The 12,282-nt window shown below is 52.4% G+C and overlaps 1 protein-coding gene across 3 annotated transcripts in view; it reads right to left on the bottom strand.

The window, feature by feature from the left end:
• Ephb2 (EPH receptor B2) overlaps window positions 1-12,282 on the bottom strand; it is a 172,206-nt gene that overhangs the window by 108,719 nt on the left and 51,205 nt on the right. For all 3 annotated transcript variants that reach the window (XM_063235724.1, XM_063235726.1, XM_063235725.1), the window contains exons 2-3: window positions 5,992-6,056; window positions 2,317-3,001 (exon numbers count right to left, since the gene is read on the bottom strand). In XM_063235724.1, the coding sequence (XP_063091794.1) occupies window positions 2,317-3,001; window positions 5,992-6,056 (750 nt within the window). The remainder of the gene's footprint in view (window positions 1-2,316; window positions 3,002-5,991; window positions 6,057-12,282) is intronic.

Genomic DNA, 12,282 nt, shown 5'->3' with positions numbered 1-12,282 from the left:
CTGAGTTAGATGTTCCACCCCAGCCACACCCAGAACCCAGTCCTCAGAAGCTAGAAAGGTGTTGTTTTAAACTGCTCCATTGGGGTAACTTGTTACACAGCGGTAGATAACGAATACACCTCCTCACTGGAGCCTCTCGCCCAGTGAAAGCCCTGCCTACATCCTCCTGGAGCCCTTGACCACGTGGTAGGGTGACCACAGTCTCCCTAAAGAGCCGAACTGATTGGTATCTCCAGGCCTTTTTTCATATAGATCCCTTCTCCAGAAGCACTGGGACACCTACCCAACATATCCCCCTGCCCAGATTCAACGCCAGTGTCACCACCTTGGATAACCCTCATATTCTGTGCCTATCGTAGCCTGAGAGGTTCCTAGTAAAACAAGTCTAACACCTCACCCTTTTGTTCATTCATAGGTCTGACTCCCCCACGGGCTGTGAGCCCCAGAAGGCAACGCCACAGGTGGATTCTTCTCAGCATTACTTGACGCTCAGCACAAGGTCTTACACAGGTAGACACATTGAAAGTCTGATGAACAAACAGGCCATCAATGAGTGACTGGTTTCTGGTTTGCCTGTTTCTGTGTCCCCCCACTCTGCCTCACCACCGTCCAAGGCTATGTTCTTTCCAAGGATATAAAGCTGAATTTACAGGTTGGGGTTGTAGCTCAGTGGTGGAGTAGTTACCTAGCATGCATAAGGACCTAGCTTTGATTCTCAGCACCTCCAAAAACCAAAACTGAACAAAACAAAAGCAAGTAAACAACAACAACCACACATTTGTTATCTTTTCTAAGAAACCAGCCCTTTCTCCCAATTTTCTCCTTTCTTTTCCTAAATCACAACCTCCCTGAAAAGTGGAATCCTTTCTCTCCTTGATGCCTCCCCTCTCCCTCTCTGAGCTGTCCTCATATCCCTTCCATTTCATCAGCAAAACATTTCCCTCTCCCAGCACCGTGACACTTGATCCAGACTGCTGTCATCTCTGGAGACTCTGCCACTGCTTCCAGGAAGCCCACGGCCTCCTGTCTCCGATGCCCCCATTCACCCAAGAATCTTGAAAATGCTGCCTGCTCATCTCCAGGGCCTGGAGGGAGGAGCCACAGAGCTGAGTCACAGGTGAGGATCACCGTGCTCATCCCCCGCCTCACATTTCCGCTAGCACCCGGCCCTAACCTAGATTCCAATGGAAGCACAACAGGAAGAAGCAGAAGTGGCTTCAGATCCCTGTGCACACCCATCCTCACTGATCACACTGCGAGCACCTGCTCAGACAGAGCTGGAGATATCATCTCCTTCAGTGAGCATCACTAGATACTTCCTGTGGGCCAGAAACCTTACAGGCACTTTACACGCTTTAAGTGCCTGATTCCTCATACACCTTATGAAAGAGTTTTGCACTTGGTTAAGGTTGTGCAGCTAATAGCTAGCAGGATTGTGATTAGAAGCCACATCTTTTTGTTTACATGGCTTCCTTACCTGCCGGCCGTATTTCCTACTATGAGCCATTCCTAGGGAAGCACCAGAGCCGGTATACAACCTCCCCAGTCTTTCCCTCCTTCTGTCCCGATGATGCCAATATTGCTAAGAGTGCTTCCTCTACCTGCTTGGCTTCAGAAGGAGTCTCACACTGACCCAGGCTGGACATGTAGCAGTGAGTGAGAAATAATGTTTGCTTGTTTTGTCACTTCAGCTTAGCCTGGTCTATACTGACCAACACAGCAAAAGCTCAAACAATGTTAACTCTCTCACATCTAAATGTTATATATTATGATTTATTCATTTTCTTACATTGGAAATCACAGCATATTTTTTGGAACTGGGAACTGAAGCCAGCACCTTTGCACTGAGTTACATCACCAGCCCTTTTTGTATTTATTTTGAGATCGGATCTCTCTAAATTACTATGCTGTCCAGGTTAGGCTTGAATTTGCAATTCTCCTGACTCAGCCTCCCAGAATGCCAGGATTATGAGTGTGTGCCACATGTCTCTCTAGGAAACCATATTACTTTTGTAAATGAAGACAAATACCTACCATTTGTCATCACAAATAATTGCACAATTGGAAAAGAAAGATATTAGCCTCACACCAACCCAGGTCATCTGGTATACCTCCCACCCTAGGTGCTTTAAGTACTACCAAGGGCCTCCCCCGGAAGCCAAGCAATCTGCAGGTTGGGAAACCGCCTCAGTCTGTCTCAGGATTGGACCTGAGCCTCTCCCCTTGCCAGCCTGAGCCCCAGATGCCCGGCCCAAACCTCCCACCGATGCCAACCTCATGCATCTGCAGCGGCGCCTGCCCCGGGGTGGCCCTTACCTCGGCAGACAGTGCCATTCTCCACAGCCTCGAAGCCAGCTTTGCACATGCAGCGCCCGATGGGCACCAGCCACTCGCCGTCCCCATTACAGTACAGCTTGATGGGCACGTCCACTTCTTCGGCATTGGCGATGCAGCTGCCCCGGGCGGCCACAAGCGACGTGCTCTCAGCCCCTGACAGCGTCTCCTGGAAGATGGCACCATTCTGGATGACACGGGGACACTTGCGATAGAAGACGCGCACAGCAATGAGGGACATGCAGCCGCCATAGTCCTGGAAGGCCAGGTAGAAGCCGCTGCGGGACACGGGCCCGAAGCTCCGCACTTCGGTGTTGATCTTCATGACGCGGCCACCCAGGTCTACTTGAGAGAAGCTCTCATCGGCTGCGATGGTGTCCACTTTCACCCATGGGTTCTCCATCCAGTTGGGGAAGGTCTTGGTGGCTAAGTCAAAGTCAGACTCATAGTAATAGAGGTTGAAGGTCTCCTTGCAGGAGCCGGGCACGCTGGGGATGCTGCTGCAGTCTCGCACCGAGAACTTCATCTCCACGTGGATGCGGTGGGCCCCGCGGCGCCGGATAAACTTGGTCCGTAACCAGTTGTTCTGGCTCGACTCAAACACGTTGCACACCTGGTACGTGCGGATTGTGTTCATGTTCTCATCATAGCCGCTCACCTCTTCCCACTGTGGGGGAAACGCCAATCAGGTTGGAGAGGTAGGGGCTCAGCCCCAGGAAACACCCTGTCTCATGGGAGACACAGACTGCTTCTGCGACCCTCTAGTCTGATGACGGAGACATGACAGAATCTCCAATCTGATGGGAGAGACACGACCTTGATTCCAAGGAATCCCCACCTGTGAAAGTGGTATACTACCAAGCCGACGGGAAGGGCACACACCCGGCTCTTGGAATTCCCCTGGCAGATGAGGGAGACGAGGCTCCCACAGCCAGGGGTTCACTAATCTGATAAAGGAGACACAGGCTCTGAGTTCAGGAAGTTCCCACCTGCAAGGGGAAATGGGAGGGCCCTGACCTAGGGAGCTCCTGCTCAGGACGGTAGATGGCTCTGGGCTCGGGGGCTGCCAGTCCGACAGACTTTCTGTCCTCTAGGAGCTCCCTGTCTGATCTGGAGGTGTAGTCTTTGGCCTTGGGGACTCTGAAAAGATAAAGGAAGACAGTTCTCACTCCACTGACCTCCTAGTATGACAGGAAAGACAGGGCATTTCTCTGGGGCTTCCAGCTGCTAAGATTCCTCAGAGGCTGGCTGATCTCTAGTTCACAGAGGGAGCCTGCCTGCCTTTCCTGCTTGCTAGAGAAGAAGCTCCAGTACCCAGGGGATCCCAGCCTAAATATCAAAAACTTGACTGAGGACCATGGAGCCTCTGTGCTGCAGAGGGCTGTGCACTTGACAGGAAGTCGGGAAGGGCACAGTACCCATGTCCCTGCACACAGACTCACAGACCCAGCTCATACCCCTGGCTGAGCCTTTGGTTAATTATGTACCCTCACCAAGCACTTTTTCTTGCTTGGTTTTATTTTATACAGTGCTTAGAACAGAATTCAGGGCCGTATGCATGTTAAGCAAGTACTACATCACTAAGCCACTCTGCACCCTAACTCTCCGCAGCAGGCCATCCCCTGGCTGCTTGGTCTGAGTCCTCCAGTTCTCCCCCAGGCCTCTGGGGTAATCCCCGGGCAACGGCTTTGCACATTCGCCCCTTGGTCTGGTCTCCCCAGTGGGCCAGAGAGTTTGCTAAGGGGAGCTGCCCACCCTCTCCTGTCAGGTCCCTCTTGGTGTTGAGTTGGCTTCACCTGGATAGATAGAAAAGGGCCCCAACAGCAGAGCCTCCCCGCTCATGATGATCCTGGGCTAGGTACTCTCATAGCGTCATTTCTTTGTCATGATGTGCACACAAGGCATCATTGCCCTCGCCGTTCAGCAGAAGGAGTAAAAGAGGACAGGTGAGGTCACCTGACTGATCCAGGTCATGTGAGATGAGACCCAGCCATGCACTTGCCTGTGCTGTCTCAGAACACAGCACTGCTAAGTACCCTGGTGCAGAACCTCGGGTCAGCCCCTCAGCCTCTCTGGGCCACTATCTCCCCAGTTGCCAAGTGGGACTATGAGACTGGCAGGTGTTAGGAGAGAGGTGTCACCCTCCAGTGGATGTTCTTTGTGCCTTTGCCACTTCGATTCTCTAGGCCAAGTGTACCCAGGGAATGGTCAGATGCTACAGGGGTGAGTGTGGGAGGAGAGGTTAAGCTGGGGCTTGCTAGCCCAGCCTCTCCTGCAGTGGCCACTCTGAAGCTCCCTACTTTGTATTTAATTTTTTTTTTTTTTTTTGGTGGCACCATGTGACAAAGTCAGCCCCTTGTTACAACCGCTGCTCTTCTTCAGAACTTAATTAGAGCACTTAATTAGAGCACTCTGCCTTTCTCCCCTCTCTCTAATTAACATGCGGAGGCCCTGCAGCCCAAACACCCCAAATAATTGCGTCCGGGGGCCCTGCAGCCCAGCCTGGCCTCATTACTGGCAGGGTGGGGCTGTGAGCCCAGCCGCCTTCGCAGATGGAAAATTGGTGACAAGAAAGAGCCACAGAAAGAGGCCTGACCCTGAGGCCCTGCCTATTGAGTGCACAGGCCTGGGGGGGGTGCAGCTCCCAGGGGCTGCAGCTGAGTCTCAGGGGAGGAGCCGAGGTAGGGGGAAGGGAGGAATAGGTCGTGGAGTTCAGAGCCTTCCCCAGAGACTGGGAGGACTAAAATCGATGACAATGATGATGATCATCATCATCATCCTAGCTATTCTCTATTGAAGGTCAACCTTAGATACTTTGCAAGAAAACCTCATGATGGCCCTTTGAGGAAGTCATCTTTATCATCATTTCATAGACAAGAAAATCAAAGCTCAGAAAGATTAAGGAACTGGCTCCAAACCACACAGCTCATGGGTAGCGCGAGCATTTTTGGAAACTTTGACCTCACATCCTCTCTGCAAGTGCTCGGGAGAAAGGAGTTAGCCCAGATGTGGGCTCAGATGACCCAAACAAAGAAGTACAATGATAAGAACCATGAAAGGGGACTTGTGTTATGGAGACCCAGAAAAGAGGAGGAGAGGACTCAGTCACAATCCTGGATACAAACTTGAGCCCCAGCTGGGGTGCATTTCAAGGGGAGAGTGTGTGTTCAGGATGCATCCCAGCACCAAAAAGAAGGAAAAAAAAATTCACCTGAACCACAAAAACAAAAAACAAAGCTGGGCCCCTTTACTTACTAGCTGTAGGGCCCTGGGCAGGTAGCTAAGCCTCCCTGTGCTTCAGGTTCCTCATCAGTAAAGGAGGTTATTCCTCCCTGTGGTGCACCTGGAGATGATGCATACCAAGGTGTCTGACATAGAATGCATACTCAGGAAGTGACAGTTCAGCTTCCTCATCTGAAATGGAAGCTAAGCAAGTGCCTACTTCCCGGCCTTGCATTGAGGATTCCATGGGATAAAGGATAAAGGCATCCAGCAGGTTGCCATGGTAACGGGTGCTCCATCAATGATAGGGGATTGGGAGGTGGGACTCTGGACCCTGAAGAGAAGAAAGGGACTGGAGTGCGAGGGGCCTTCAGGCCTTGCAACAAATGTTGAGGCATCCTGGGGGCCAAGTGGGGTTTGGGGACCACAACTCACCCCTGATGGGGGATGCACCATCCAGCCCAGCTCAGCCGTCGCGGTAGTGGAGTCCATCAGTGTTTCTGTGGGGAGAGCAAAGAATCACCACTTTGCCTTCTCAGTGCTGTCAGTCACTCTGCCCTGACCTTAAGATCCTGCCCATTAAGTTCCTTCCCTTAGAGACCCCCGCCTACCTCCACTGCTCCACTCACCCAACTCTAATCCTCCAGGCCACGCTCCCTTTGGAACCTGCCTCTCCATTCCATAATCCCACCCACCCGTATAGCCCAGCCAATCATCTTACTCTACTTCTCAAGGTTCCGATCTTCTAGTCCCAATTCCAGGATCTCTATCCATCTACGGTCAGCAGCACCCGCCCTCCCTGCCACCAGCAATCACATCTCACAGTCTCTCCTTTCCGAGTAGAGAAGGTTCTTAACCTGGCTGCAGGTCAAGAGCCTGAATGGGATCCTAAGGATCTATCACCAAACATTGAACTCGTACCTTAAATTCTGGGTACCTGTTCACTTTTCAGTTTGTGTCAAATTCTCAAAAACTGGAACCTGAGCCTTAGAAGAGTCTCTCTTCCGTCTGGCGCTCTGCCTTGCCTTTCTGACCTCACATTCTGTAACCATCCCCCTTTCTTCTATCGCCTCCCATCTCCATCCCTGAGAGGAAAAGGAGCCAGTTGTCACTGGCTGCAAGAGATTCAGATCAGCTTCTGGACCAATAGCTGGAGGGAAGGAGACACACAGGCCCTAGAGATGCCCGACTCACCCCAGGTCAGGCTCGGGACCCCTCCCTGCTACCATTCCTCTGCCAAAAGGGCTTCAAAATACATTTTTGAAATGAATTGTGCAATGCACTGAACAGATTTAAATAGATCCCTTTCAAGCATTTGCTCAACAAATAGATCCTGATATCCATTATGTACTAGGCAATGTGCTGGGTACCTGAGCAGGAAAAAAGCCAATGGCAGAACCCTGATTCACATTTGTGGGAGTGGAGATGATGTGGGAATAGAAATGGCTATGAAAAAGTGAAGGCAGAGAAACCTGAAAGGTCACAGGGGATCTTTCATGCCATCTAGCTCAGTGAGACTAGATAGGAATAGCTTAGAGCACTGTTCTAATTCTATACCTGGTGCAGACATCACTAATCAATCCCCACATGCTGTGGCCACACAGAGCTTCTCACCACGGCTCCCCAGGAAACCAACACTGACCACTTGAGCTGTGGTCCAATGGCCTCATTCTGCAGACAGAGTAGCTGGCACACAAGGAGGTGGGGGGAGACCTTCAAAAGGTCACATGCAGTTGTGGCAGAACGGAAGTACAGGTGTCTTGCTACCCTACACATTTCTAGATTATTGAAATGAGTTTGATGGTCCAGGCTGGACACGTCAGGGCCAGAAGACCGGGGCAGTGTGCCCAGGCTGCTGAGAAAATCCAGATGGGAGGTAATGAGGGGGTGACCCATGCCAGGGCGATAGGAATGGAAGGCAGGGAGAAAAATAGCATTTGGCTAGAGATGACCCCAGTTAGACCCCTGATCTGACAAGAGAGGATGCAGAAGCGTCCCCTTGACCGCCTGAGGCTCGTGTTTGTGGTCACTGTGTCCCTTTACCCTGGGGGCTGGTGCAGGGAGGGGGGCAGCCAGGGGACGCCAGGGACGGTGGAGCTGGTGCCAAGGGCATCTTTTTGATGGCAAATTGGAGGGAAGTTCTATTGTGCAGCTTTGGAGCTGAAGAAAGGGCTGCTTTTCACACTCTGAAGGCTACAGATTTTTCTTCCTGGAGAGAACAAGGGCTGAACTTTTCACCTGTTCTCTCTCATCGGCCTCAGCCCGAGACGCGCCAAGCCGGGCTCTCTGCCTGGGCCTGAGGAACAGCTGCTGGGAGTTGTGCAGACAAGGGAAAGGAGAGACCGCCCAGGACCAAAAGGGGTCGGGTGGGGGCGCCAAGCCCGCCAAGCAGGTGGCCCCACCCCTTGGCCGGATTCCTGGGCTGACCCAGAGGACAAGTGCTGGACGGTTCCGTAGTCCAAAGAAGGAGGGGCCTGGCACCGATGTCCTCATTGTACAGATGGAAACTCAGGCCCAGGAAGGGCAAGTGATTTGCCAGAGGCAGGAGGATCACAAGTTCAAGCCCGGCCTGGGCAATTTAACAACTTAGTAAGAGCTTATCTCGAAGCATGCGAAGGTCTGGGGAGGTGGCTCAGCGTGAGGGGTCTGGGCTCAAACCTCAGTACTGCAAAAGGTGGGGATGGGGGGCTCAAACGCAGGCTTCTCAAAAGGCCAGGCAGGAGGGTACACTGGACCCCTTTCCTGCTACCACAGAATATGCCAGGTGGAAACTGGCACGGACTGGAAGTCACCAGCTACCTGGTTCACCCGCAGGACAGAACTAAGAGGAAAAGTGACCTTTGCAGGTCCTCCTCCGGTTCCTCCTCGCCAGGCCAGGCCTAGGCTGGGCTGAGAGCCTGGCTCTGCAGAAGCTGAGCACGAGCTGCTTTTCCTCCAAACTCTCCTTGGCACCTTTTTTCTTCACTTGTGGTACTGCAGACTGAACCTAAGGAGTCCTGAGTGGCATCCCAGCTCTTTTTAAAGATTTAAATTCAATTTTTAATTTTTTTCAGTACTGGGAATTGAACTTAAGGTCTCACACATGCTAGGCAAGCGCCCTATCACTGAACTACTCCCCCAGCCCTTTTTGTTTTAATTTTTGAGACAAGGCCTTATAAAGTTGCCCAGGCTGGCTGGAGCTTACTGTCTTCCTGCCTCAGCTTCCTGAGCAGCTGGGGTTACAGCATGCCCCACAGCACCCAGCTCCTTGGCCCTTTGCTCCCGCACCAGAGACCTGGATTCTCTCACTTACATGTCTTGTAACCTTGGGCTTTTTAAAATTTCCAGTGCTGGGGACAGAACCCAGCGCCTCCTGCATCTCGGACAAGAGGTCTGCCGCGGAGCTACACCTCTAGTCTCAACCGTGGCCCTTTCTAAGCCTCAGTTTCCCCGCCTGGATCATGGCCAGAATACCTCCTCAGTGTGGCTGTGCAGGCTAACGGGGAGGAGAGTACCAGCACAGATCTTCAGTAAGTAACAGCTATTATTTTATGGGGGTCCAGGAGGTTCCAGGTTAGCCTGGCTGGCTCCCCGTAGCCCCCAGACCACACTTGCCAACATCTGACGAACATCACCTTCTCACTGGACGGTCACAGCCTCTGGAGCCCCTCCTGCTCACATGATGCCACTTTGCTGAGAGGCCCCGCATTTCCTCTTTGTTCCTCTCAAATCAAGCACAAAAGTCCCTGTTCCCGGGAGAATTTGGTGTCGGTAGTTTTTGCTTCAGGAACCTGTGTGGGTTCAGGAAGCCAAGTCCTACCTTTATCGTCAGCTCTTCCATGTCCACATCAACCCCAGACATTCCCCTTCTAATCCCCAAATTTACAAAGGTTGAGAGCTTGTACCCACTGAGACCCTTGAACACTCATGCCAATATCCAAGTATCACCATGCCAGGAGGTACTTGATACACTCCCATTTCACAGATGGGAAAACAGAGGCCTGCAAAAGCCCAGGAATTGCTCAAGGTCACCCAGCTGTTCCATTACCAAGTTGCTCTCCCATGCACAGACCATGCAGCACTCTCACACCCACACCTCACATATACTGCTCCTTCTCACCCTCTCCCCTCCATGCTCCCTTTGACCGCCCCTATGCTCCTCATCTGTGAAGTCCCAGCTCAGGTCACATCTACCAGGAAGTCCTCCAGCACCCACCTCCCCCACAGCTCTGCAGCCACTGGTGTTCCAAGGGGCCCCAGAACTTGCAGGTATCCTTGGCGGGGACTGTTCTTGTTTCCTCTTCCCATGGTCGGTGCGTCCCTGAAGGGTAGGTACTGGGGTGCCCAAGACCCCGTCCCCACCCACGGGCTTGAACACCCCTACAGTCCTGCTCCATCAGGGCAGCCAGGCTGGATGGCCTTGGCCATCCCACTCACATCTGCACTATCATTTAGTTACTATTTTTTTTCCCACTGACTCTTTTTTTTTCTTAAGTGCATTTTAAAGAGAAAAAAAAGGAAGCATTATTATAAATGGAAAACCAATATCACTTGACATAAAAAGAAGGAAAACAAACATGAGACTATTACAATTAAAAACATTCATCTGCATACTACCTGACATCGTTCTGCTTCCCACGCTTTGGGGGCCACTGAGCTCCACTGAGCTGCCTCCGAAGGGCTGGAAATGTCCCCATCCCCATTCCCACTGTGACAATGACAGTCCCTCACACGGGAAGCTGCTGTCACTGTACACAGATAATTAATCACCCTCCGGATGTGACAAAGATTACAATGGGGCCGTGTGGAGCGTACGGTGGGGAATGTGCGACAGGACGGGGAGATGGATGCTGCATGTCGGGACGGCTTCCTGGAGGAAGTGACTCTGGGCTGGAGGCTGGAAGAGTGGGTGCTGCTGGCAGGCAGAGGGCACGGGAGGGCACGGGTGAGGAGCCAGTGGGAGTGTGACTCGTGGGAATTAGGATGGGCGAAGGGTGCAGCAAGCAGCGGTGAGAGCTGCGAGCTGAGCCGGGGGGTTGTGGAGCCCCGTTTCTGTTCAGGGGCAGTGACACCCTGAAGCGCCAAGTGCCCATTTCAAAAAAACAAACCCAATGGACAGATGAAGAAAGTGAGGCCACACAGATTTGCAGCATCCAGGCAGAAGCTAGAACCAGAGTCCTCAGTCCAGAGCCCCTTCCTCAGGGGATTGGGCTTCCTCAGGATTTGGGGCTGGAAGCAGCTCCGGCCGTAGCACCACAGTGCCCAAAACCCTCTCCCTCCTGGAGACTGCACAGAAGAAAGCAATCAGGAGGCCCTGATTGCACAGGCTGGGAGGCCCCGTCAGCCTCCAGCTACGTGTGAATGAGAAGTGTACATTTCAGAAATATTTGAGCTAAAAGGAGAGACACACTGAAGTCGTTAGCGTTAGGCCCACAGGAGGTGGCTTCGTGGGGCCCCGGCTCTCAGGCTGGGGTGGATGGTTGTCCTTGCTCCCTAGGCCACCCCGGCCAGCTCTGTCCAGAGCTATGATTCCCTAGGGCCACAGATGGTATTTGTCTGCACAAATACCATCTGTATGTGAGCATTCCAAAGACGTGAAGAGGGGGCTTTTGTTAATCACCTATCGTGTGCCAAGGACCGGCCAGGACACTCTGAATACCACTGCAGACTCAGGATGACCAAAGGGACCTGTGCTGCTATTTATCCATTTTACAGACGTAGAAACTGACACCAGGGAGGGGAAGGAACCTTTGCAAGGGCACATGGGCAGGGCCAGAAACAGACATCTGAAATAGACAACACAAAACAAGAAAACCATCACTGTGTGTATGTACACATGTGGGTATGGGTATGTTCTCTCTCTCTCTCTGCACAGGTCTGTATGAGGGCAGGAAGGAAAGGAGAGAAGGTGGCAGGGGTCTAGGGTATAGATTCTCCAGGCTAAATCCTTGGTTCTGGCACTTTCTAGTGTGAGACAGCAGGCAAGCCTGTTCTCTCTGGGTCTTGGTTTCTGCAACTGCAAATGGGTCCTTGTGAGAACTAAGTGTCACCGTGTGGGTGAGTCCTGTTAGTCTGATGTGTCCTCTGGCCCTCGTTCTAGGTGAGGTCTGTGTCTGCCTGCTCACACCGCATGCTCAGTATGAAGAACAGACGTGGCGGAGTCCACGCAGCCAGCTGGCACGTGGCAGTGGGGTGAGATGTAAAGCCAGGGTCTGATCATGTCCTAACTGATCCCAAGACCTTCAGCGTCTCACTGGCTGCAAGATAGAGTCCAAGCTCCCTCCAAGGTGTTTTCAGAAGTTTTACAAACTGGGTCAAATAATTACCTGCCAGGCCACAGCCCGAGGGTCCAGCCATCCTAAACTCCCTTTTGTTTGCAAAAGGCACCGTACTTCCTCGGGCCATGGTGACTTGACACTTCCCGAATGCTCTCCCTGGAATGCTTGGCTCTTATTGCTTTGTTAGCCTGACTAACGTCTGCTCCAAAACTGAGCTCAAAGGCCCCTTCCTTCTTCTTGGCAGCCATACCTGACTTCTCCCCCAGCGTCCGAATTAAGTAGCAAAGTCAGGGCCATTCAGCCAACAGCTACTCCACCCTGCGTGTGCCCGGCACTGGGGATGCAGGGACAGGTCAGCTGGCCTTTCCCTTGAGGAGCTTCCAGACTTGAGCCAGACAGGGACAGAGGGCTGGTCCAGGCTGGGAGCAGGATATGAAAGAGTCCGGGGTATGAGAAAGGCGTCTCAGAG

The sequence above is a fragment of the Cavia porcellus genome, unplaced genomic scaffold (genome assembly GCF_034190915.1).
Source record: "Cavia porcellus strain 051 isolate PalLab524CR breed Dunkin Hartley unplaced genomic scaffold, mCavPor4.1 scaffold_25, whole genome shotgun sequence".
Lineage (NCBI taxonomy): Eukaryota > Metazoa > Chordata > Mammalia > Rodentia > Caviidae > Cavia > Cavia porcellus.
Note: the sequence above shows the minus strand (reverse complement) of the source record. Positions and strands in the feature narration are given on the sequence as shown.